Source organism: Primulina tabacum, chromosome 11 (genome assembly GCF_025594145.1).
Source record: "Primulina tabacum isolate GXHZ01 chromosome 11, ASM2559414v2, whole genome shotgun sequence".
Classification (NCBI taxonomy): Eukaryota; Viridiplantae; Streptophyta; class Magnoliopsida; order Lamiales; family Gesneriaceae; genus Primulina; species Primulina tabacum.
This window is the reverse complement of record NC_134560.1, coordinates 1,200,601-1,223,284: the sequence shown is the minus strand read 5'-3', so window position 1 is coordinate 1,223,284 and position 22,684 is coordinate 1,200,601. Positions and strand designations below refer to the sequence as shown.

At 36.6% G+C, this 22,684-nt stretch overlaps 1 protein-coding gene and 2 pseudogenes across 3 annotated transcripts; all 3 read right to left on the bottom strand.

Annotated features, from left to right (window-relative positions):
- Positions 1 to 540: 540 nt before the first annotated feature.
- LOC142517742 (uncharacterized) lies at positions 541 to 7,820 on the bottom strand. 3 transcript variants are annotated; one of them, XR_012813363.1, is made up of 11 exons: positions 7,319 to 7,818; positions 6,102 to 6,212; positions 5,575 to 5,728; positions 3,920 to 4,071; positions 3,411 to 3,497; positions 2,953 to 3,039; positions 2,432 to 2,560; positions 1,590 to 1,697; positions 1,253 to 1,362; positions 848 to 1,018; positions 541 to 647 (listed from the first exon to the last, which is right to left on the bottom strand). XR_012813363.1 is itself a non-coding variant. In XM_075620145.1 (10 exons), exons 1-10 carry the CDS (start codon positions 7,518 to 7,520, stop codon positions 941 to 943), a joined length of 1,215 nt encoding a protein of 404 aa, XP_075476260.1. In that variant the 5' UTR covers positions 7,521 to 7,820; the 3' UTR covers positions 732 to 940. The 3 variants fall into 3 exon arrangements, 2 of the variants coding, with proteins under 2 accessions (XP_075476260.1, XP_075476259.1); XM_075620145.1 differs by lacking the exon at positions 541 to 647 and having other exon boundaries at positions 732 to 1,018; positions 3,411 to 3,494; positions 7,319 to 7,820; XM_075620144.1 differs by lacking the exon at positions 541 to 647 and having other exon boundaries at positions 732 to 1,018.
- A 299-nt stretch (positions 7,821 to 8,119) lies between these two features.
- LOC142517743 (DNA-directed RNA polymerase II subunit RPB2-like) lies at positions 8,120 to 14,568 on the bottom strand (annotated as a pseudogene).
- A 2,934-nt stretch (positions 14,569 to 17,502) lies between these two features.
- Positions 17,503 to 22,311, bottom strand: LOC142517741 (putative hexosyltransferase MUCI70; annotated as a pseudogene).
- Between the last annotated feature and the right edge of the window lie 373 nt (positions 22,312 to 22,684).

The following is a 22,684-nucleotide window of genomic DNA, read 5'->3' as shown; positions in this document are numbered from 1 at the left end:
AGAGATATTTTTAAACTCTTTATGTGTCAAGAAATACATAATTAAGAGAAATATTTGTATGTAAGTTATTTCAAACATTTTTAAGTTATTTAGCCAATTTTTTACACTACACACGTCATCGTCACATCGAAAAAATGACTAAAACTACCTCAAAAAAATTAAAAAAACGAACTGAAACTTAAATTTGATAACATGAATAACCTTCGTCTATTTGTGAATTTGGTTATTCTTGTTATCAAATTTAAGTTTCGATATACATATATATTTAATTTATGTTAAATAATTTTTTATTACTTTAAATTAATGATTTTTTATAATAAAAAATTTTATGTTATAAACTATGATTATGTAAAATTAAAAATTTAGATAAGAAATATTTTGGCAGTTATTAAAAACAGAATTCATTAAATACATAGAGGATTTTTTTATATTTCAAAAATTATACTACCTATATACCATCAACATACTAAAATTTTCTTTGTTAAACTGAAGTCACTGATATATCAGCGTGTGCACCTTTGTGTTCAACTTTTGATAAAAACAACTCAAAATTTTCAAAATCAACTCAAGGAAATTTAGGTATCCCGTGTACGAAGTGTAGTTGGTTTAATGTCATTATGTTGGCTAATGAGAAACCCTGAGTTGATAGCAAACTTGAATTGCCCTCTCTTGAAAGATGTGTGGCTTATCAAGTAAATTATACACTACATAAAAATCACCGCAGTTGCCAATTCAGAATGTAAAATTTATGAATCGATATCCTTCTTACGTTGTTCTTTTTCTGATATGCCATAGCATTAAAATTTAATATTTCATGGTTGTTAAAAGTTCTTCTAATGGAAATCATGCTCTGCCAAATATAAAGGGGCTACAATTACGGACATCACAATCTTGAAATACAAATTTAAACGGGACAGAATTCTCATCTTGTTTAAGCAGCCTACCGCGTTCGGCCTCGAATGGGACGGCGACGTCTCTGGGCCATTTGAACTGAAAGAGGAGGTCGGATGTTCTTTGCCTACACATTAAGATGAGAAGAAACCAGCGATGAACATACTTTCCAGCATGGATGTACATTTCGCTTTTAGAATATAGATGGACTCGAATATTAGAAACTCTGAAATGTATAAAAACTGAAGATTCAGCTGATCATTGATTCTCTATGGCATTATAAAATCAGAGTACTCCCTAATTCCATACATAAATTGGAGCATTACAAAATATGTTGCCTAAAAGTTAAAGAGGAACGTACACCAATTTCGGTGACGAAACTACAAGAAGTACATTGAACTGCTGGAGCCCCATGCGGGTACATAAGCAATACTGCGCAATTTCCACACTTAACTTGTCCGACTTCATGGGCTGCAAAAACATGAAAACAGATAGAGTGGTATCACTTCATCGAGAAGCTATTGATAAAAGAAAGAACTTCTAATTGAATTGTTACTTTGACGGAATGGAGGAACAAATGTTGAGATATCATTTTTCTATGTAACTCGGAATTCATTTTTGACTGATACAAATGTTGACAAAGGAATCCACAAATTTCATTAGAAATCATGAAGTAGAAGGCAAGGATTGCGGAAGACCTTCTAGGACAAAATTGACTTCTTGGCAGCCTGGACATTGAACCCATTTCGCTCCTCGTGGATACAACAGCAATTTCCGGCACGTACCACACACTAGCTGAGCCTTTTCTGAATCCAATACCATATCACATCTTGTTAGCACAAGTAATAATGAAAAAACAAAGCTGCTCTAGTTATACTTGCAACTCTAACATATTGTTTGCACAAAATTATTTTAAGTGTTTCAATGAAATGTTTGGAAATTATACATAGAAGTTGAGAAACACTTAAAATAAACTCTTGCAAACAATAACTAAATGTTTCAAATACCAACAAAATCCTGGAAGCAAAATTCAGTGTGCTATTTAGAATAGATTTTGACATGCAATGCGCATAAACTTACAGAAGGCATAGTTGATGAATCTCACCAAATCATGCCAAGTATAGCCAAGAAAAACTTTTGCTTTTTATCTTGTTGTGTGAGCATATAAGCAAATGAAACAGCACAAAAGTTTAGCATATTGCAAAACCTAGCCCACTTCCACAAAAATACAAGTCATATACTAAACAAAGAGGTACTGTACAGTTAATCCGTGTCTTCCAAGTTCCACAATGTTGTACCATCGGGTTTAGACCGTCCTTGCCAGAGAGAATGTGCTAGTGTGGTTTGATATTAGTTTAAACAATTTTTAGCATCTCCACCTCAAAATACAAGACTTGCAATATTTCATACAGCTGACATTCATTGGACGCTTAGATTAACTGTTATTTAAGACAACTAGCCTTCCAAAGGCAATAGATGGACTCAGTTGAGCAAAAATGACAATGCTTAAAATTAAAAAATTGACCATTCATGGGCATACCAGACGATGATGACCCCGCATTTGGTGTCGATGGATGCGAAGTAGAAGGAACAAATTGCTTCGGAGAAGCAGCTGGCACAGATTTGGGCCTTTTGTCCACATCCTTTGTGTTTTCTTTACTCCCAGATTCTATATATGGAGAACAAATTCGATAAAATATTTGAGAGGAAAGAGACAGATGCCAAGCACCTTCATTTATCACAGCTATCCTCTGGGAAAATGGTTTGAAATTTACTAGCACCATTTATGAAATTATAATCAAAATATAAAATGGATCAAGGTTTCTTTAGGCATGAGGCTGTATATATCTAGAAAACAAGAGTTCATTAAAACAATAATGTTGTGGAGTTAATAGTGAAGTATCTTGTTACGGTATCAAATTTGCAAAAATGGGATTCATTATAGAACAACAGAATATCAAGGAACCACATGCAAAGAAGGAAGAAGAATCAATTGAAGTCCACTGTATTTCTAAATTTTCACATTCATTGTTACTCATTTAAGGAATTCAGAAGACATACCAGCAGGAACAAATTGCTTTGGAGAAGCCATTGGCGCAGACGTGGGTCTTTTGTCCACATCATTTGTGTCTCCTTTGCTTCCAGATTCTAAACATGAAGAACAGAAATGATATACTATTCGAGAGGAAGGAAACAAATGCCAAGTACCTTCATTTATCATACAGCTATCCACTGGGAACGGTTTCAAAGTTACAAGTTCCATGTATGAAATTATAATCAAAATATAAAATGGATCAAGGTTTCATTAGGCACGAGGGATGTATATATCTGGAAAACCATTAAAAAGAAAACTTATTAAATAGAAAACACGAGTTCATTCAAACAGCAATGTTTTGGAGTTGATAGAGAAGTATCTTGTTACGTTATCAAATTTGCAAAAGAAGAATCATATTAGAACAACAGAGTATCAAGGAATTACAAGCAAAGAAGGATGAAGAATCAATTGTAGTCTACCGTACCAGCAGGAACAGATTGCTTTGGAGAAGCAGCTGGCACAGATGTGGGCCTTTTGTCCACATCCCTTGCATCTCCTTTACTCCCAGCTTCTAAATATGAATAACAAAAACAATAACTAGAGGAAGGAAACAAATGCCAAGCACCTTCATTTATCACACAGCTATCCTCTGGGAAAATGGTTCAAAAGTTACAAGCACCAATTATGAAATAATAATCAAAATATAAAATGGATCAAGGTTTTTTTAGGCATGAGGGCAGTATATATCTAGAAAACCATATAAAAAGAAAACTGGTAAAAAGAAAACAAGAGTTCATTAAAACAATAATGTTATGGAGTTAATAGTGAAGTATCTTGTTAAGGTATCAAATTTGCAAAAAAGGAATTTATGATAGAACAACAGAATATCAAAGAACCACATGCAAAGAAGGAAGAACAATCACTTGAAGTCTACTGTATTTTTAACACATCCGTGTGTACTCATCGCAAAGTTCAGGAATTCATAAGACGTACCAGCAGGAGATGCTGATGGTGGCAGCGGCTGTAATTGAGGTGTTGGTGGCATTGATTGCCCGAGTAAGGGCAACGGTGTCAATTGTGACTCCGATTGAGGCATTTCATAATTATTCTTCGAAGTTTCTTGTTTGCTCCCCATTTCACTGTCTAAAATACAAGTTAGGAAGGAAGAAATGACAGCAAGCATCAGTGTCAATTCAATGTCCACCAACTCTGGAGGTCGACTTTTTCTACTACAGGACATATATTTAATTTAGCCCACTTTTTGATAAACTGGAGTCTGGAAACATGTCTAGATAGATTACAAATATATAATCACATAAAAGACCGACGATTCTAGAATTCACAACCCTCCAGTCTACCAAATGAGAAAGACAAGAAAGTTCTAAACCTCATTAAATTTGAGTTGACCTAGATGCTCTCTAACCCTAATTAATAAGTCACGTCAAAACGTTCTGATTTGGGTTATATAATAGAAAAGTTGTACGTCAAAACTATGATGAGAAATCACCACTTCAAAAAGTCGTGTTACTAAGCACTGAAATTTTGAAATAACTTCCCCGGATTTAGTTCTCAATTTCAGTTGAATTCGACCTGAATTCTCAAGATGTCTCAGCAATTTAATCGTTTTGAACAAACACTCAATAATTTACATAAAATCAAGGAAAAATTCTGAGTTTCAAAAACAAGAGAAAACAGGAGCTATTGGAACTCACCTTTAAAGTCTGAAAAACTTGCAAACACCCCATTATATAATTAAGATTTGGTCCAGGTTTTTATAGTAGCAGAAGACCAATGGGAAAAAAAAGGTTGTTCGGGAAATGACTAAGGAGTAAATAGAATGCTAGAATACAGATGGATTTATTGCCCTGTTGTCAGATTCTACAGATTTGTCACATCAAAAAAAAAAGTAAAATGAAGAAAAAAACAAAATTGATTGCGGCATGATACCAACTTTAGTTCAAACAAGTGTAAAATAAAATTGACATCCATGTGTACAGTTCATCAATTGATTCTCACACTGATTATTCTAGTTAGGTTGAATAATTAGGTACAAGTAAAACTTAAAAAATTTAACCACTTAGTGGTGCTAGTTTAAATTATAATTACATGCTCATATTATTCCCAGCAAACACAAAACAATTATAACCACCAATGGGTAAAACTTGATGTCAAATTTGGTATGTCAAATGACCAAGAAAATACGCCGCTCCCACTTCATCACTTGACTTCCAAAATGTCACCATCCCATAGCATCAAGTTATCGGCATCACATTTGTTTGTGGGGAGCATAAAATTGAGCTACCATTTCAATTTATATGAAAAATACGCATGTACAAACCTTGTGCTTGTTAAAAACTAAGCACAAGGAAAAACTAAATGCATTGATTCCTTAATAACCTTTTTTAATGCATGTATTATCATCTAGGCCACAATAAATCAAATGAGACAGCATGGGAGTTATTAAAATCACTAATTAATCAAATTTGAAACATGTAAGTTGTATAGACGTCACGCAGTTCAGTTATTCACATGCCTGGAAATTTACAGGTTCAAAATATGCCTTCTGTGACACAGTATAACCGCCTTGATAACACTGAAAAACAGTGTGTAAACGAAAAGGGAAAAGGTTATGAGGAAAAACCCACCCTGAAGAAACTGCTTGTGATGGCTGCAATGGTGGGGTACATGATGGAGGCATTCGATGATGCGACACTTTTTCCCATCCAGGAGGAGGTCCCTCATCATCACTATCACCTTCACTTTCACCTTCATTTAGTTCGTCATTGCTCTCCAAATTTGCATCTGAGAAAACTAAGCATTTACAAATAAACCATGGAAATGAAAAGGTACAGTGTTCACATAGTTACCACGGCCTTCATATATTCACAAATTAATGACAATCTCAAATTTCAGAATATATATTATTAATCACAATCAATTTCTGGTATGGTGATTATGCTCATAAAACAGGTTTTAAGCAAATATATCCCACAACATTAGTGATTCTTGTTACATCGATCATAAATGCATGAAAACCTAAATCCATTGATGAAGAGAACTACAGCTAAACAGTAATGATGAGAAGTTGTAGGAGTTACATAACTAGAGCAGACACATTCAAAAGGGTTAACAAATTAAAACTCTTTAACAAAATAGGAAAATGAGAAAAAGTGACCTGCTGAGTTTGATGATAGTTTAGGTAATGCATTTGCCATAGAAAAAAACTCCCACCCTGGTGGCGGCCCAACATCGTCATCTTCCACATCTTCTTGTTTGCTGTCCTCATCTGATGAAAGCAATTATTCAACTCAACCATAGCAAGGAAATACGCTGGGGAAAAAGCTTTTATTTATATGCTACAAACATCAATGAAAAATAAGACATATCCCGTCCGTGCAATAAAGCTGAGACAATAAGTTAAGATGCGGGCCACCGAATTTATTTTTTTCCATCTGACGAAGAAAACCAGATACTACGATTGATAGTTCTCCATCCCATAAAAGGGTTCTGATATCATGATTCAAAGACGGGTGCAGCTTGAAATCTTCCGGAGCCTTCATTAATGAAAACTCCGTCGAACCTTATTGCAGCACTTTTAACACACCAATTAACAAGCAAAGGAAGTTCGTGTAAGATGCCGTTAAACATGATAGGTTCCTTTTTAAATTCAGAGTGAAGAAAATGCTTGCACCAATTGATCAACTGATTTGATGAATAGAAGGAAATATGCTCCAAAAACTCGGATAAAGACCTTACTCAACAAAATCAACCTAGACTCCCCCTGTAATACACTTGGGTACGCACCACAAAATTTATGCAACCATGCAATTATCCATCACATATGCATTAGTTCATCACCCATCACCCTCAACCACATTTAAGAGAAATGACACATAAATGAAGCGATAAGGTCCTTCGCCTGGCTTTTTCTTCATTTTTTAAAGAAAGATGTTTGCCATTTTCCGTTTAAAAAAACATTAAATAACATCAATCATAAACAATATCTATTCTAAAAATTATATCATCCACAATACTATGCCAAACCCTTCTCTTTCTTTTTTCCCCCTTTCTGTAACTTCTAGCATGTTCCTATAATACTCAAGATGAAGTGAGAGAAAGGACGGGCAACCCAGCACAGACTAAAACGTTTACAAAAGATTCATGTCTTGATATCTAATCAAAAAAGTATCTCGAGAAACCCAAATTATTGTGAAGATTGATGCGAAACAGGAAGTTTCCAGAAACGCAATCTTTTCAATACCGACCAAAATAGTAGATTATTGTAGATATAAACAGCAAGCAAGCTTATGCAATTAATTCTGCGATAGACGATAAACCAAATAAACTGGGATTTTCAAATGCAGGGGAAAAAACGAAACTACTTCATCCAACCAGAAGAATGAAACGCTGGCGAGGGTTTTGGAGCAGTGGAGTGAAACCCAGGCGGTGGGCCTTCATCGTCTTCTTCATCAACTTCGTCCTTTTCCGCATGGTATAACGGTCGAGTGATGACGCACTGAAATCCAGGTGGAGGCCCATCAGAGTCATCATCTTCTTCGACCATCTCGTCCAATTCTGGATTCTCTTCTTGCATGCTAATTTTGCTCTCCAGTTCTCTCCTTGTGTGTTAGTGTTTTTCTATGGTAGGTGCACGGGTTTTTATGCGAAAATACAACGCCAGCCGATCGTCATATGGTAAGTATTGCAGTGTGATGCGTTCCCTTGCAGCCATTTGCAGTTGCCCCCAACCCAACCACTGCCAAATGGAATTTACAACGCAGGCTTTCAAACACGAAACCAGTTACACACAACCCTTGTTCTCGAGAGAAGAAGACGTTAATTTCTTTCACCAGAGCGTCCTTTTTGCCAAATTAATACTTTTTTTTTAGAAAAAATGAGGATGATTAAGTGACAGATTTTATTTTAAACAAATAGAAAAACAATGTTTTTACTGAGGTCTAATAATATAACTCCTATTTTCTTTTTAAATTTCCACTCAAGGGACTCATTGATTTTAATCATGACTTGTATATCAAATTGGTCCAAAGTATGCATAAATTATTTTGAACTTTGTTTCCCATATGCACAGTTCTTAAATCAAAATTTCATGATGATTTCCAAAACTGGAATAAAATGGGCAATTGGTATGATAATTTTGATCATGCTGCTCCAACAAAAGTTGGTTCGGTCTACTGTACCAGAATGAAATGTTTCTTGGATTCAAATTCTACTTGGGAATAATTTACTTATGGATCGTATGCAACACAAGCTTCTCCATTTCACCCATCCATCACAGCTTTCAGTCCAAACTCAGGTTTTCAATGTTACGATACCGAATTATCCACAGCAGGATGAGGACATCAAGCTCCTTTCTTCTTTACATCTTTCGCTTGCTTGATATCCTTTGTCAGCATTCTTGGAGCTATAGCCATAGCTATTAGCTCCTGGAAAAGCAGCTTATAGGCATATATGGAATACGAACCTGCGGGGACAGAAAATGTTGGTTCGTGTTTCATGATTTTAAGATGGCAACCAATTATCGTACATATAGAAGTCCAAGATAACGTTGTCATGAGCTTGCAAGCACAGAGAAAAGAACGGAGATTCACAAGGAAATGAATACCTGAACTATATCAGTTATGTTTTTGCATCCTCTGCACTCAAATGAATTCTTTTTTAGATTTGCAATAGCTATCAATCCACACCGCTCACAAACATGGATCATGTAGCATCACTTTGGTGAAACAACCTTTGCTTCAAAAAGTGAGCAGCACCATGTGCAATCATGCAATCTCGTTCCATTTCACCAAATCGGAGACCACCCTCACGAGATCGTCCTTCAGCAGGTTGCCTTGTAAGGATTTGAACAGGGCCTCTACCACGAGAGTGTATTTTGTCATCAACCATGTGCTTCAGCCTCTGGTAGTAAGTGGGACTTAAAAATATCATAGATGAAAGCCTTCTTCCAGTATGCCCATTGTACATGGTCTCAAACCCACGCATCCGGTAACCACATTTATGAAGAGCTTTGCTTATGATATCCACCGTGACATCTGTAAATGGAGTGGCATCACCTTCCTTTCCCATGTGAGCTGCAACTTTGCCCATGATGCATTCAATAAGCTGACCAATCATCATGCGAGAGGGAATAGCATGTGGATTGACGATAATATCGGGAGTGATGCCTTCTACAGTCCATGGCATGTCTTCTTGTGTGTAAGTCATACCCACTGTTCCCTTTTGTCCATGCCTACTGCTGAAGTTGTCTCCTATTTGGGGTATTCGTACGGATCTCACTCTGACAAATCTTAACCCATCTGCATTTGTGGTCAGTAGGAACCTGATCCACAATCCCAGTTTCGCTGTGGCGTAAGCTTGTGCTGTGATCATGTTTCGTGTAACGAGCAGCTTGCCCTTGAGCATCTTCGGAAGATATGGGGGTTGTCTTCCCAATAATAACATCCACACCAGAAACTCTAGTTCCTGGAGGAGCAAGTCCATCATCATCCAGTTTATCACAGGAACCATGACGCATACCCATGGTGTTGGCTCTAACTGGACGTCCAAAATCCTCGTTGACCAGAGTCCCCATCTTTTTCTCTTCATCCCTATATGAACGGAAAAATAGGGAGCGAAAAAAGCCGCGGTCGATTGATGACTGATTCATAATGACAGAATCTTCTTGGTTGTACCAGAATAGCAGGAAATGGCAACAATGGCATTAATGCCAGCAGGTAACTGCCTAAAATGCAGATGCTCCATGGCCCGAGTGGTCATCACAAGAGGATTTTGGGGACAGTAAAGCACATAAGCCAAAGTATCCTGAAATAAAATGAAACAAAAGTTAATTTGATAGATATCAACCGGTGTAACAAAATATACAAAAATAAAAACCAGAAACCCTACCATCCGAAATTGAAAGTTAGTGACATAAATACCCATGGCTTGTTTACCCATAGCTGACTGGTATGTGTTACGTGGAGACTGAGGAGAAACAGATGTCAAACTATCAGAAAACAAATTGACTATGAGAGACAGATTGGTAGCTTAAAATCACTTGGTTATGATCTGGAAAGGGGATGATTGAAATGTACACACCCCAGTATCAAAGATGGATGAATCTCACAGTGAGTATAGGTATCAGAATAGCCCCACTTGGATTTAGCCTGGCAGACACAAGATCCTAAAGCGAAGTAAATCAGCATTTCAGCATCTCACATGAGTAAAATATGTTATGTGATGAAAATCTATCAGGCCTGCCGCCTGCTTAATACTCACATTAATTGTCATGGAAATCATAGTTGTTTTCTCTTCTTCAGTATCAATGTATTCTATGAATCCTTTTGCAACAAGTTCATTCCAGCCACCTTCATCAGGAGATTCCTGGAAACATGTATATATGAATGAGCAGAACACGCAAAGAATATGACTAGAGGCAATCATATCAACAGGGACAAAGGGCACGAGAACAAAAATGTAGCATACTCTTTGTTGCAAGACTTGTATATCCTTCTTTCTGATGAGCAATCTTTGCTCTTCAACAATAAACAATGGGCGACTGCAGCGATCACAATCTTTATATATCCGAAGTTCTTTCAAACGAATATCTCGAACAACACCAACCTCAGTATTAATATCAACCTGTCCACAAACAATAGACCAAAAAACATCAACAGGTTCATTGGCATCAAACATAACTACAGGAAAATAGAAACCACCGTGGCAGATGGCTTTCTGTGTGATTTACAAAGGAACTCATGGCATAAATTAGGAAATGACACCATAGTTGATCTGTAGTAGTGCAACTGCTACATGAAAACACTTACATGTCTCCTCAAACGTCTTAGAGTTGACACCAACATATCAGGGTTACGATGAATACCAACCCAACAACCATTCACAAAGATTTTTGTTGACTGAGGAATAACAGCAGGAGAGATTTCCTTGAATCAAAGAATAACAAAGAGTAAGTGTACGGAAGTATCAAATACCAATACCAACCCAACAAGGAATCTAAAAATAACAGCAACAGACACGTCATTCAGATAGTCCCTAACGCTGCTCACCTCAAAGTTCTCAGTACCCCATTCCTCTAAAAATTCTAAAATTGGATACGCTGCTGAACCAACTGTTATATAGACCATCAATGCAAGGTTCTTCACCGATCCACAAGCCTGAAGTTACAATGAAAAACAGCTGGTTTATCACATTACAAAAATAAATAAACTGTAAATGGACGAAAATGACCCAGTAAATGCTAAACAAAAAGAGCACCCACTTGTCCTTCTGGTGTTTCTTCCGGACACATCATTCCCCATTGTGAATTGTGCAACTGCCTTGGCTTAGCCAGTTTCCCTGAAAAAATATGACAGAGAAAGCTAAATTTTAAACAAAAGTAAAAGATATAACAATCATCACTAAAAAAACTAGAAGTGAAGTCATTTGAAACAAACTAGAAATAATAATCAGTGATTGACGCTATAAAATATAAACCCCAAAGGGAAAAACTTAAACTGTGGCATGTTACCTTCACGACCGATGGGAGAATTGAGTCTTCGTAGATGTGACAAGGTAGAGGCATAAGTCAGACGATTTAACACCTGCAATATAGTAGTCCAAACAATTCCGTTGACCGAAAAAGTATTTTTAAGGCACGTCTTATTGAAAATACATCCACGATAAAATAAAAGATGACTAGTCAGTCAACCTGGGAAACTCCAGCTCTTGTACCTGCCGCATTTGCTTGTCCCCAGTTTCCAGTGGCAAGAGAGTATTTCAGGCCACTGGTAATGGTTTTTGCTTTTATTGCAAATTGACGTCTTTCCCATTATCGACACACTGGCCAAGCACAAAAACAAGACATATATATAATTACAAAATATGATATTCATATATGCATATAACAGCAAGGCTTCATCGATCAAAACCTTCTGAACATAAGACCTAACATCCCTGGTCAACTTTCTGAATAACTGCATCCACAGATAGTTGCCAATGTTCAGATGAAGAACATTTCATTTCTTATGGTCAAATTAACCCCAGTCGCAATAACAAACCATTTGAAATAGGCCACCAAGCAAAGGACCAGCAAGATCCAGTCTCTTATTGCCATAGTGGTCTCTATGATCCTCGGCCCTTCAGCCAAGAGCACACAGCAGAAGCCGGTGGATGATATACCTAGAGGAAGGGAACTACATTAAGCGTCAACATCAAATTATGTAACATGACGTCCAGACAGGGAAGTAACTAACCAAAAATAATAAGCTTTCTTCGTCTCACAATACTCCCCAACACCAACATGAGGAAGCATTTCTTTCTGAAGAATCTCCTTGGCATACCTGCCCAAATAGCAAGAAGAATAAGATTTAGAAATAAATTGAAAAGTCATTGAACAAGGAAAGCGATTTTGGAAAAAAATACTTAATTCTTTTCTCCCAGGTGACACCTACAGTGACTCCTCTTTTCCCAATGTAGTCTAGAGCAACCTGCATCAGTATCAAATCATTAGCCAACTAGAAAAAGTATGGAACATTCAAAAGTAAAGTAGCATCGCAGCAAGTTCTCAAAATGGCATGGATCTTTGACAGGCAAGAACAATGCTGAAATTTATTTGGAACAGGAAACCAATGACAACTATATTTCTTTAATTGCTACAGGATAACACAATGATGTGAAAATAGCAAGCTCGATAGTAGTCAGGCTCATCTGTCAACAACAATATATTATTTTTTACTGTCTACAAAAAGAATTATTTTCTTTCACTTCCCATTGCCTCGTTAAGGTTTACTTTCTTATAGTTACCTGTTGATTTTGGATCACAAATGCTTCTTCCAAGGAGGGTCGCAGCAATTCCATCATTTATGTGTCCGAAAAATTGTAGCAGATGTGCTCTAATATATCTTTGTCAGCAACAAATCCTAGTACTTGGAACACAATAATGATAGGAATCTCTGTGCGAATGTATGGGAGGGTAGCACGTATATACTGACCAGATGAACCCTGCAGGTACAAACACACAATTACAACACACATATGAAAGATATCATGCATCCACAAGGGAAAGGAAAAAAATTTCATCTGCCTGGCATGTCCATTACCCCTTTGGCACTAGCACGAGAAAGCATCCCGACAAACATTGTACTGGGTGGCCTGTTTGGGGTCTCTGCCATGGACCGGACTTATGTGACATAATCATACTTGTTTGGTTGCCTCTTTTTAAATACATAGACTTGATTGGTGCTCATCTTCTCCTGAGCAATCAACACCTTTTCACTTCCATTTATGATGAAATAACCACCCTGGTCTTATGGACACTCTCCTAGTTCTGTAAAATCTTTCTCTGAATTCTGATATAGTGTACAATAACTCGACCGAAGCACAATAGGAACCTACACAGATTAACAAAGGAACTGTCAGTGTCACCTTTGGAAAAACCCTGAAATATTTACATTCTGAGACACATGTCAACTGCATCGATTCACCTTCCCAATGAAGACTTTAGTGAAATCCTGAGTCTCGGTAACTTCCTCGCCGTCATGACCTTTCTTGATAACTCTCTTGCTAACATCCACGTACAATGGAGCTGAATAAGTCAAATTCCTTAACCTTGCAGCCTTAGGAAACAAAGTTGCGGTTTCTCCATCAGACTGTCATCATTGGTTTACTCAGGTATATTTGGCCAAAACAAATCTTATAAATGGTCTGCTGAAGACACAAGCCAGGACAAAAAAGATAGATCTTTCTTTACCGGATTATAGGTTAACAGACAACATGAAAAATTTCTATTTTTCAAAACAAACATGCCTAATATTTCTCAAACAGAACAAATTCCTCATTTCATCTGAAATAATACAATATCAGTCTCAATCACTTAATTTGCAATCTATCTTGTGAAATGGCAGCTAGAAAACCCTAGATTTTTCCGTTCATATAAAAACCTATATCAAGCAACTTAAATTTCAGTTCTTTATATGACAATTACTAGCAAAAACACAATTTCACATGTCAAAAACCTACAAATCAAAGCAGGAAACATTATTGTTTTCCTTTTTGTACTGACGCCTTTTTGTATCGACGCCTTGCAATATTAAGATTGACAATCACTAGCCAATATTACTTTCACAAACACCCTTTAAATTGGTTATTTCACTCATAAACCCTTGGACTTTTACAGTGACAAAGACATGTCTCCTCTTCCCAATTGTCTCCTTTTACCGTATGCTCATTAAGAAACAAAACAAAACCTGAACCATCAGAGTGTTCGAACCATCACCGCCATTAACCTATAAAAAACACTTCCCGTGCTCCAAACGCTAAAAATCCATAAAGTGCTCCTTATTTTTCGAAGAATGTATATCAACACCGATAAAAATTCTCATACGCGAAACGACCTCAGCGAAGTCCGGCTGGTGACCCGGGTTGTGCTGCGACTCGGGTCGGATCTCGATGTCCGCGGACTCATCAACGATTTCTTGCATAGTGTTCTAAATAAACTCGTCGAAAGAGTCGAGTTGCTGCCGCACCAAACCCTTCTCCTCAAAATAAGCACTAATGACAGCCCAGGCGTCCTCCTGCGTAATGTCGTCGTCGTCTTCCTCTTCTTCGTTGTACGCGGGTTCGTAGTACTCTTCCTCCAAGTCCATATTTTTCTTGTTGATTTCTTGGGACTCAATTCAAGTCAAGTCAAGTCTACATACGCGGGTTTCGCCTCACAGAAAGTTACAGACGAGGAGCGGAGCGGACGCCCGTCAGAGAATGGAATCACAATTAACAAACGACGAGAGATACCCTTTTATAGTCGCGATGGGTTGATTGATTAAAATCCCAGCACCCGTTTTTTCTCTCTTTCCTTTTTTATTATTTTTCTGTTTTGGTAAGTCTATTTTATTTATAAACTAGTAATTATGCACACTGCGATGATGTACATTTTTTTTTATCATTATCGATGGATTTAAGTGTAATTTGATAATTTATGGAGTGACTAAATCGATATTTGAATTGTTAAAATAACAAAAATAAAAAATAAAAGTGTGTGTTGAAATTTAAAAAAACAAACAAAATAACAAAAAACAAAAGTGTAATATTAGTATCATATAAAAGTAAAATTGGAAGAAAAAATTGGTGTCCTCTCTAGATAGTTATTATCATCTCCTCACACTTAATAATATTGTATAGATGTATAGATGTATAGATATTAATTTGTATTTTAAACATATTTAAAATATATGTTTACTTGAGAAAAATAAACAAAATTATCGGTACATCTAAGAGAAAAATAATAAAAAAAGAGAGGTTGAAGGATAATATAAGAGCTAAACACATGTGATGCAATGCATAAACGTGATGTATTTTACCAATTTTGTGATATTGATAATCGATGTAATCCTTCTCGTGAAAATATTTTTTTTAGTGGATTTTTGTAAGACAGTCGCACTGATCTATATCTGCAAGACGATCTCACGATGCTATATATGTGAGATGGTCAGACTTGATCAATACCTGAAGTAAAAATAATAATACGTTTGACATAAAAAATTAATTTTTTTCACGGGTCGGGTTAGATAGGAGATTTATCTCACAAAATTTTTCCGCAAAAAGGTCTCAAATGAGTTTTTTTTATTTTTATGTCAAAAGTACTAATTTTCACTAAAAATATAGATCAGGTCGACATGTGAGACCGTCTCACAAGAGACTCACTCTCGGAATAAATACAAGCCATGTTTGTTCAATGGGAGGTGTATTTGGCTATGGTGGCTGGCTGGTGTAGGAGGGGTTTGGATTGTGTGTTATCGTGGAATAATGGGAGGGGACTCTGATCAGAACAGTACTCGAAGGAAAGATATAAGTTTCCTTACGAGTAAAAAAAAAATTCTTGATTGATTTGATACTCTCATTTTGCTTAATGCTTCTTCAGTTAACGGATGAAGGCGTTTTTCCTATCAGGAGTCTGGACTCTGGATGGAGTGTGGCATATCGCAGAAATGTCTGGAAACAACAGCTCTTTGACTGGTGGCTCATATATGATTTTCAAAGAGCCACTACTTCACTTTCTGAGATATTGCTGTCTTCACCAAAGAAGGTGACGATTGTACGACATGGTCTTAGCTCGTGGAATAAAGAAAGTAGAGTTCAGTTATGTTTCATCAAGACTCCAAAGTCCAAATCACGCGAAATGCATGGTTTTGTTTTGGGATATTCGGGGAAAAGTCTGAGGAAATTTTTTTGCGAAATATAATTATTACTCTAGTTGTCAAACCATGTTAGAAATGGCTGGTAAAAAAATTTCAGAATTATGAAATAACATTCTTTGATTTATGACACAATATTAATAGATTTTGGAAAATAACACCCCTAATTTTAAATACACGACCTTCTCAATATGATTTTATATTTTGTGTTAGAAATGTCGTGAATAAAAGAATTTTATTTAAAAATTAAATTTTTAATTGCCTCATTACGATAAACAATAGTTTGATAGAATTAAAACAAAAGGCGAGCCTTTATCCCACTAAGTTGGATATATTTTTCCAATTTATATTATATCTAATTGGTTAAACGTGCATATCACACGTATAGTTTTATTGTATTCTTCAAATAGACAGATCCTTTGAGACTTGATCGTATTAGGTGCTTTTGGCTGTCCATTCTGAAGTTATACTGCTGTAAACCATGTCCTTGTGTATATAGGGCAGCTCAAACCTGTCAGTCCTAACCGAGGCTGGGATAGCACAAGCGGAAAAGTGTAGAAAGGCCTTAGCTGGGATGCACTTTGACCAGTGTTTTTCAGTCCAATATCTCGTGCCATTTGTTGTGCATGATTAGGTTGGTCGATTCTCAACTATCAATACTTCATGAATATTTTAAATTTCCTGTGTTTATGCAGTCTACTACTGCCGAAATCTTATGGCAAGGGAGGGATCAACCTTTGGTTTATCATGACACGCTCAAGGAAGCTCACTTATATTTTCTTGAAGTCATGAAAAATGGAGGGTCTCTCTTGTGCCCTGTGTTATAACACTCACCTTGGCCGATAGGCGATAAGCCAAAGACAGAGTTCCTAATCCCTTAGGCATGAACTGATAATCATACTCTGATTCATGATGTTTTACTGTCGTGTAAGAAATTTGAAATAAAAAATACACACGGCTCTGCTTCCCTATGAATTTAGCCATCACCTGATAGATAAATCTGTCAGCGATATCCACTTAGTAAATCACGTTTATTGTGAAACCAAACCGAGGAATACATAAGTTAAAAGCATTCGTAAATGGTGCTAAATGAATTATTTTATTTGTACAAAAATATGCAACTTTTTTTAATGTTTTTAAAACAGTATTTTACTTGGCGTACCTTGTTGAAATGTTTTTCCTCTGTATAATATTTGTAAAAATTTCGTCATGTTATTGTCACGTATCTTCAGATGTTCAGTTCTTAGATGAAACAACAAGATGTGAGGAGCATCTTTACGACAATTCGTACGTGCAAAACATAACTTAAAAAAAAAAATGGGGTTATATAAATGATCCATAAATGGAAATAATGATCCATAAAAAATTGTGCAGAGAAGATTTGGTAGATATATAAATGGAGCACCACCTTTGCCAGGGGCTTATGTGATTTCTGTACATTAAAAAATGTACAAATGTGTTATTTGTAAATATTGTAAATAAAAATAATGAAAAGGCGAAAGAATACCCGATAAGAAATATCACTGCTACTCTTGACTTGCAAATTTCCCCAACGCCGTGGTTGACTAATCTTCAAAAAAATCTAGGGAAAGACTAAGAATACATCTACCCAAAATTTGAATAGCTATCCTCATCTTTACTATCAGCAACGATTTTCCGCTTACGCTAGGATTTCCTGATGCCTCGCTTCGTGGAAATTTTCTCAAGTGAACTACTTGTACTCTCGGGTGAAGTTTGGCTTAAATTTTCTTGGGTTATCGATGGTGGAGGAACATGAACAATTGCTTCTAGGGGTGGAGGAGGGAGCCCAGTGCTCAAGCAAGTCTCTATGGTACCCCTGCGAGAGTAAGACATTTGTGAAGTTGCATAAGCCAGAAAGGAATATGGTTAAAGCGAACATGGATTGAATACTGGACAAATCTTTAGAACACCACCTATATTACCTGAACGACAAAGTTGCGTCTTTCACAATCCAAGAACATATTGATAGTGTAATTAGTTTTGGACCAAATCTTGTCTCTTACGGTGGAAAAACTTAATTGATCTCTGGAAGTAAAGCGGTCGACTTCGTTAAACCAAAGACAAGTAAAAAGATTGGAGATAGGAATGTGCTCCCTTATTATTACACATCCTTCTGGAACATCTGGAAAATGAATGCCCGTGAGATATAAATTAGCATGCTATAACCAAAGAAAAAGGGGCAAAAAATACCATCTTAAACCTTGCCCTACCGCTGGTGATGGGTAATTTATCTACAGTATATGGTCTTAAACCCTCCTTTTTATAAAATTCAATTTGGAGATCGAAAGAAGTATTGTCATACTTCCCAGCGGCCTTATTAGCTTCAGCTTCTACAAAGACATCGAAGCGCTTGTAATGCCTCGATATGGCGAAACTCGCGTTTTTTCTCCACAAAGACCTAAACAATATTCAGAGAAAAATCATTGAAAAAACAGTTCACAGGAAGGAAAAAAAATACAATTAAACACATTAATCCAAGTGGAAATTATCATTATTTTACCCTTATCCAAAAGTATGCACACCGACTACTCCGGTGAAGGAAACAATAAAGTGGTAAACTGGTAAAGCCACTGATCTTGCTACCAGGTTATGTTACAGAAATTCTCACATACATGAACTATGGCAGATATTCAAGCAAGTTTACCAGCCATTAAACGTATTATTTGCCTGATAAGGGTGTACAATGATATCGTAGGTAAATAGTCAATAAACAAGAGAAACCAGGTACGTGGTGTTCCATATCTCAACCCAACATGACAGTGATGCATTTGGTATGGTCTGAAGTCCACTAACTTACCAGTAAATTTGAGCCATCCACACAAGTACCAAGACCCATAAGACAAGAGACATTCATACTGTTTAAACCAAAAAATTCATTAACAAGTCGGAGTACCTAAGTCATATGACCCACCAGATATTATAAGCCTCAAAACAATTACTAGCTACCCCTCTCTCATCTAATATCATTTACAAAAAAAGATGGGATGCGTGCTGGAAAAGGTTGTCTGAACTCTTATGGTAACCAGATTGATAACCTGACGTAAAACCACCAATGAACACATAATTGTAAGCCCAATGACCACCTATGTGGCTAATGTCTACGTTAGATGTACCTTTCCAGAATTTGAACAGGATCCACAACCAGCTCAAGTTTTGCATCAATCCACAATGAGTACCGGGCTTTCGGGAAAAGCCGATGGAGTAGAAGTTTTGGAATCTGTCATTATAAGAGCAAAATTAAGCAAAGAGATAGCAACGCTGTTTACAAGGCTGAATAGACGATAATACAGAGCCAACAGATAATTGAACGACCGTCAGATGATTTAAACTTCTTAACAGTGAAGTCCTTAAAAAAGATTGTTAGTTGCACACCTACGTGATATCCCTCCATCACAGTTTGCCTCCAAAACGTAAAGAGACTGGTTCTTTTAAAAATTAAACATCGAGTTAAGATATCAGTGGGGGTAGAAAACTATATTATGACAAATGAGCTTAAAATTGCTTGTCTGAGTTTGGTATTATCATGAACTGGAAATATGTGTAAGCAATCAAGGATCGACTTCAAATGATCAATAGACTAATTAATTCTATTTCGCATCGATCATAAAAGGTCAAATAACCAAATGAACAATAGTCATAGAGGCAAATGCGAAGTCGTAGTTTTTCTAAAATACAACAGTGAACACACCAAAAATTTTATTAGTTAGCTTTTGGAGCATTTACCTTTCCGTTTCGTCTCGGATCTGTATACGGTAGGTTTTGAACAACAATAATTCTCCACTGCCCAACCTTCTTATTATTGCCAATCTCACTCGAATTTCTGAGAAAAACTTCTGTTTCTTCATCCACAAACATATGGAAGCAGACATTGTTTTTCGAATAATGACTAATATTCTTTGGCTGACGTATTACATCGAAGTTCCCTGGTGAAGATGCATTTTTTACATCAATACAAAAGGATTTAAAGATCAAAGGGAAACTACATGTAGATCGGCCTGTACCAAATATTGCCGATGCAACAACGATTCCTTGACAAGTTTCCATCTCAAGAAGGTCAGAATCATCAATATCATAGCCTGTGTGTTGGCCTGGTTTTGCTCCTCTGACAAACCTTATGCACAGCAAACATCAGAAGAAAACGTATTATCTATTTAAAATCAAGAGGGACAGTTTTTGGTAGTAAAAGATAAATAATGCCAAATATACAAACTAAGAAAATTAGCATACCCACAGTGCACTTTCATGGACTCTTTGATATCAAACGAATCGTTTCTCTGTCTTAGTGAAGGGTACCCACCAAATTCTGAACCGCCAAATTCGGATTTAGTTGAAATTTCTTCATGGACATATGCAAGATTTTTAAGAACGGGGGAAAATGATGATGCATTTGGAATTCGAGCAATAGCATCTTCCATGGGTAGGTAGCATACTGGACATGCTGCAAGTGCAAAAGACCAGAAAACCCATCAAAAGGAACACCTTTGTAATAAAACAAATGTCAATATTAGAGTCCATCTGTGCTCCTACCAACAATTTTAAAAAATTAAAACCCAAACAAAATGGTACACAGATACAGCAATCAACTCACGCCGTGGCCCTATTCTCTTCTTATCAGCTGGTGGTGGAGGCAATGTAAAATGTTCACACTGGATTCCCAGGAGGGAGTTTGTACCCAGTAAAATAAACATGGGGAGGAACTGGAGTTGGAAACAGAGAGGGAGGTTGTTGAGTTACATTTGCAATTACTTGCACCTCTTCAATTTGAGGAGAGAAAGTTACATCAACACTATACTTTTCTTTCTGCTTCGAGATTGGACCGAACTCAATGCTTATACTTGGAATAATGGTTAGTTGAGCATCTTCGCCTGCAAGCACGCAAAGGTATTCATTCTTGTGATACATAACCGATCCACAACTTGATCCCCCAAAATCAAAAGAATCCAAGCAGATCAGATTCGAAAGCTGGCGTATATGCTTGTTTCTAACCATAGGCCTATTATAACCGTGTGAGACTGTGTAACTTGCATAATTACAAAGTTACACACAGATAAACTATATGAATCAGAAGCCTGCAATTTTCGAGTAAACTAGCAAACGAGATGAGCATAGGATTACTTGAAACACCAGGTTCAGTACCCAATTTCCAACAGTGTACTTTTAACTCAATAGTAAATGCCATGATTTCTCTTGTTTAGCGTTAAACGTACTTTCTTTAGTGCAACAAGCAGCATTCAAAGCAAGCAAAACGCCCAAAAAAGAAGAAGGTAATGACAGAAAAAGAGGAAGCCGAACCTTTGCCAACATACAAAACCCAGATGAAAACTGCTGCGGAAACAATAGATAAAAGCAGCATTCCAACCTTGTTCCGAGGGGCGAATTTACAGATCCAGTGGAACAATTTTTCCTTCTCCTTAAGCATCTTGGGAGGTTTTCTCGATGAAACTGGTGGTGTAGTCTGGACTGGCAACGATACTGAACTGTTCTGAATTTGCTGTAGAGATCCATAACTTCCCGAAGATCGAAGACCCAATGACCCTGTAGTCATTGTTGTCCCCTCAATCCCCAAATTTCGCCGCTCATCTCCCCCCTCCTCTCGTTCACTCTAAAACTATATCCGAGAGTTAAATCCAAAAGAGACGGATTTTGTCTATGTACAATGATTCCTCTATTGCCACACATCCAAATTCAGGCTAATATCATAGAAATTATTCCAAAGATTGAATCTTTATCACTTTCTGCTTCATGAATCAACTTTAAACAATCCAGTTGCGCCTGAAGAACCGAAAAAATGGTACATTCACCGAACCCACTTCATTAGATTCACTGTTGAATCCAATGCATAATTTAAAAAACAGAAAATATTTTTTGAGTCTTGAGTTCTAAGAAGACAACGCGAGTTCGATCTTATGGATAAAACCAAGAAAGTTCCAATTGTAACAAAGGAATAGGCCAATAGCCAATCAATCACCGAAACAACTATAAATTAAATCGAAACGTAACTCCCCAATACCGTTCCACCGATTAAAAAAAATGTTTAAATAAAATAAAAAAATATGTCCTCGATGTAGAATAAATTAAAGAAATCAACTATACAGGACCCCTGAATTGCGGGTGCGTGAAGGAGTTGAGTTTTAGGGTTCAAGTCCTTTCGATCAGAAAACTGATTCATTTTACTTTACACTGTTTTTGGTTCAAGTCTTGTGGAAGTAAATCGGGACAAGACTAACATGCGCGCGGTGCGCTCGGTACTATCTTGGACGGCAGGAAGACAATTATTGGCTAGAAAGATCGCCAATTTGCCGTATTTATGGGTGATGGACCCATTGCTTTTTACTATTAATCAATTAAATGAAATAGATATTTTAAATTAATTTTAAAAATTAGGGATATTGGGAAAAGAAAATGACCTGATTAACTATTTAAAAATTATATTTCTAAGTATATTTGAAATAAACTGCGAAAATCATTTTTTAAATGAAATACTTCTTTTAAATTATCATGAAGCAATTTGCTCAGCATTAGTTAAAGCTTAAATTTTAGTTAAATTCTT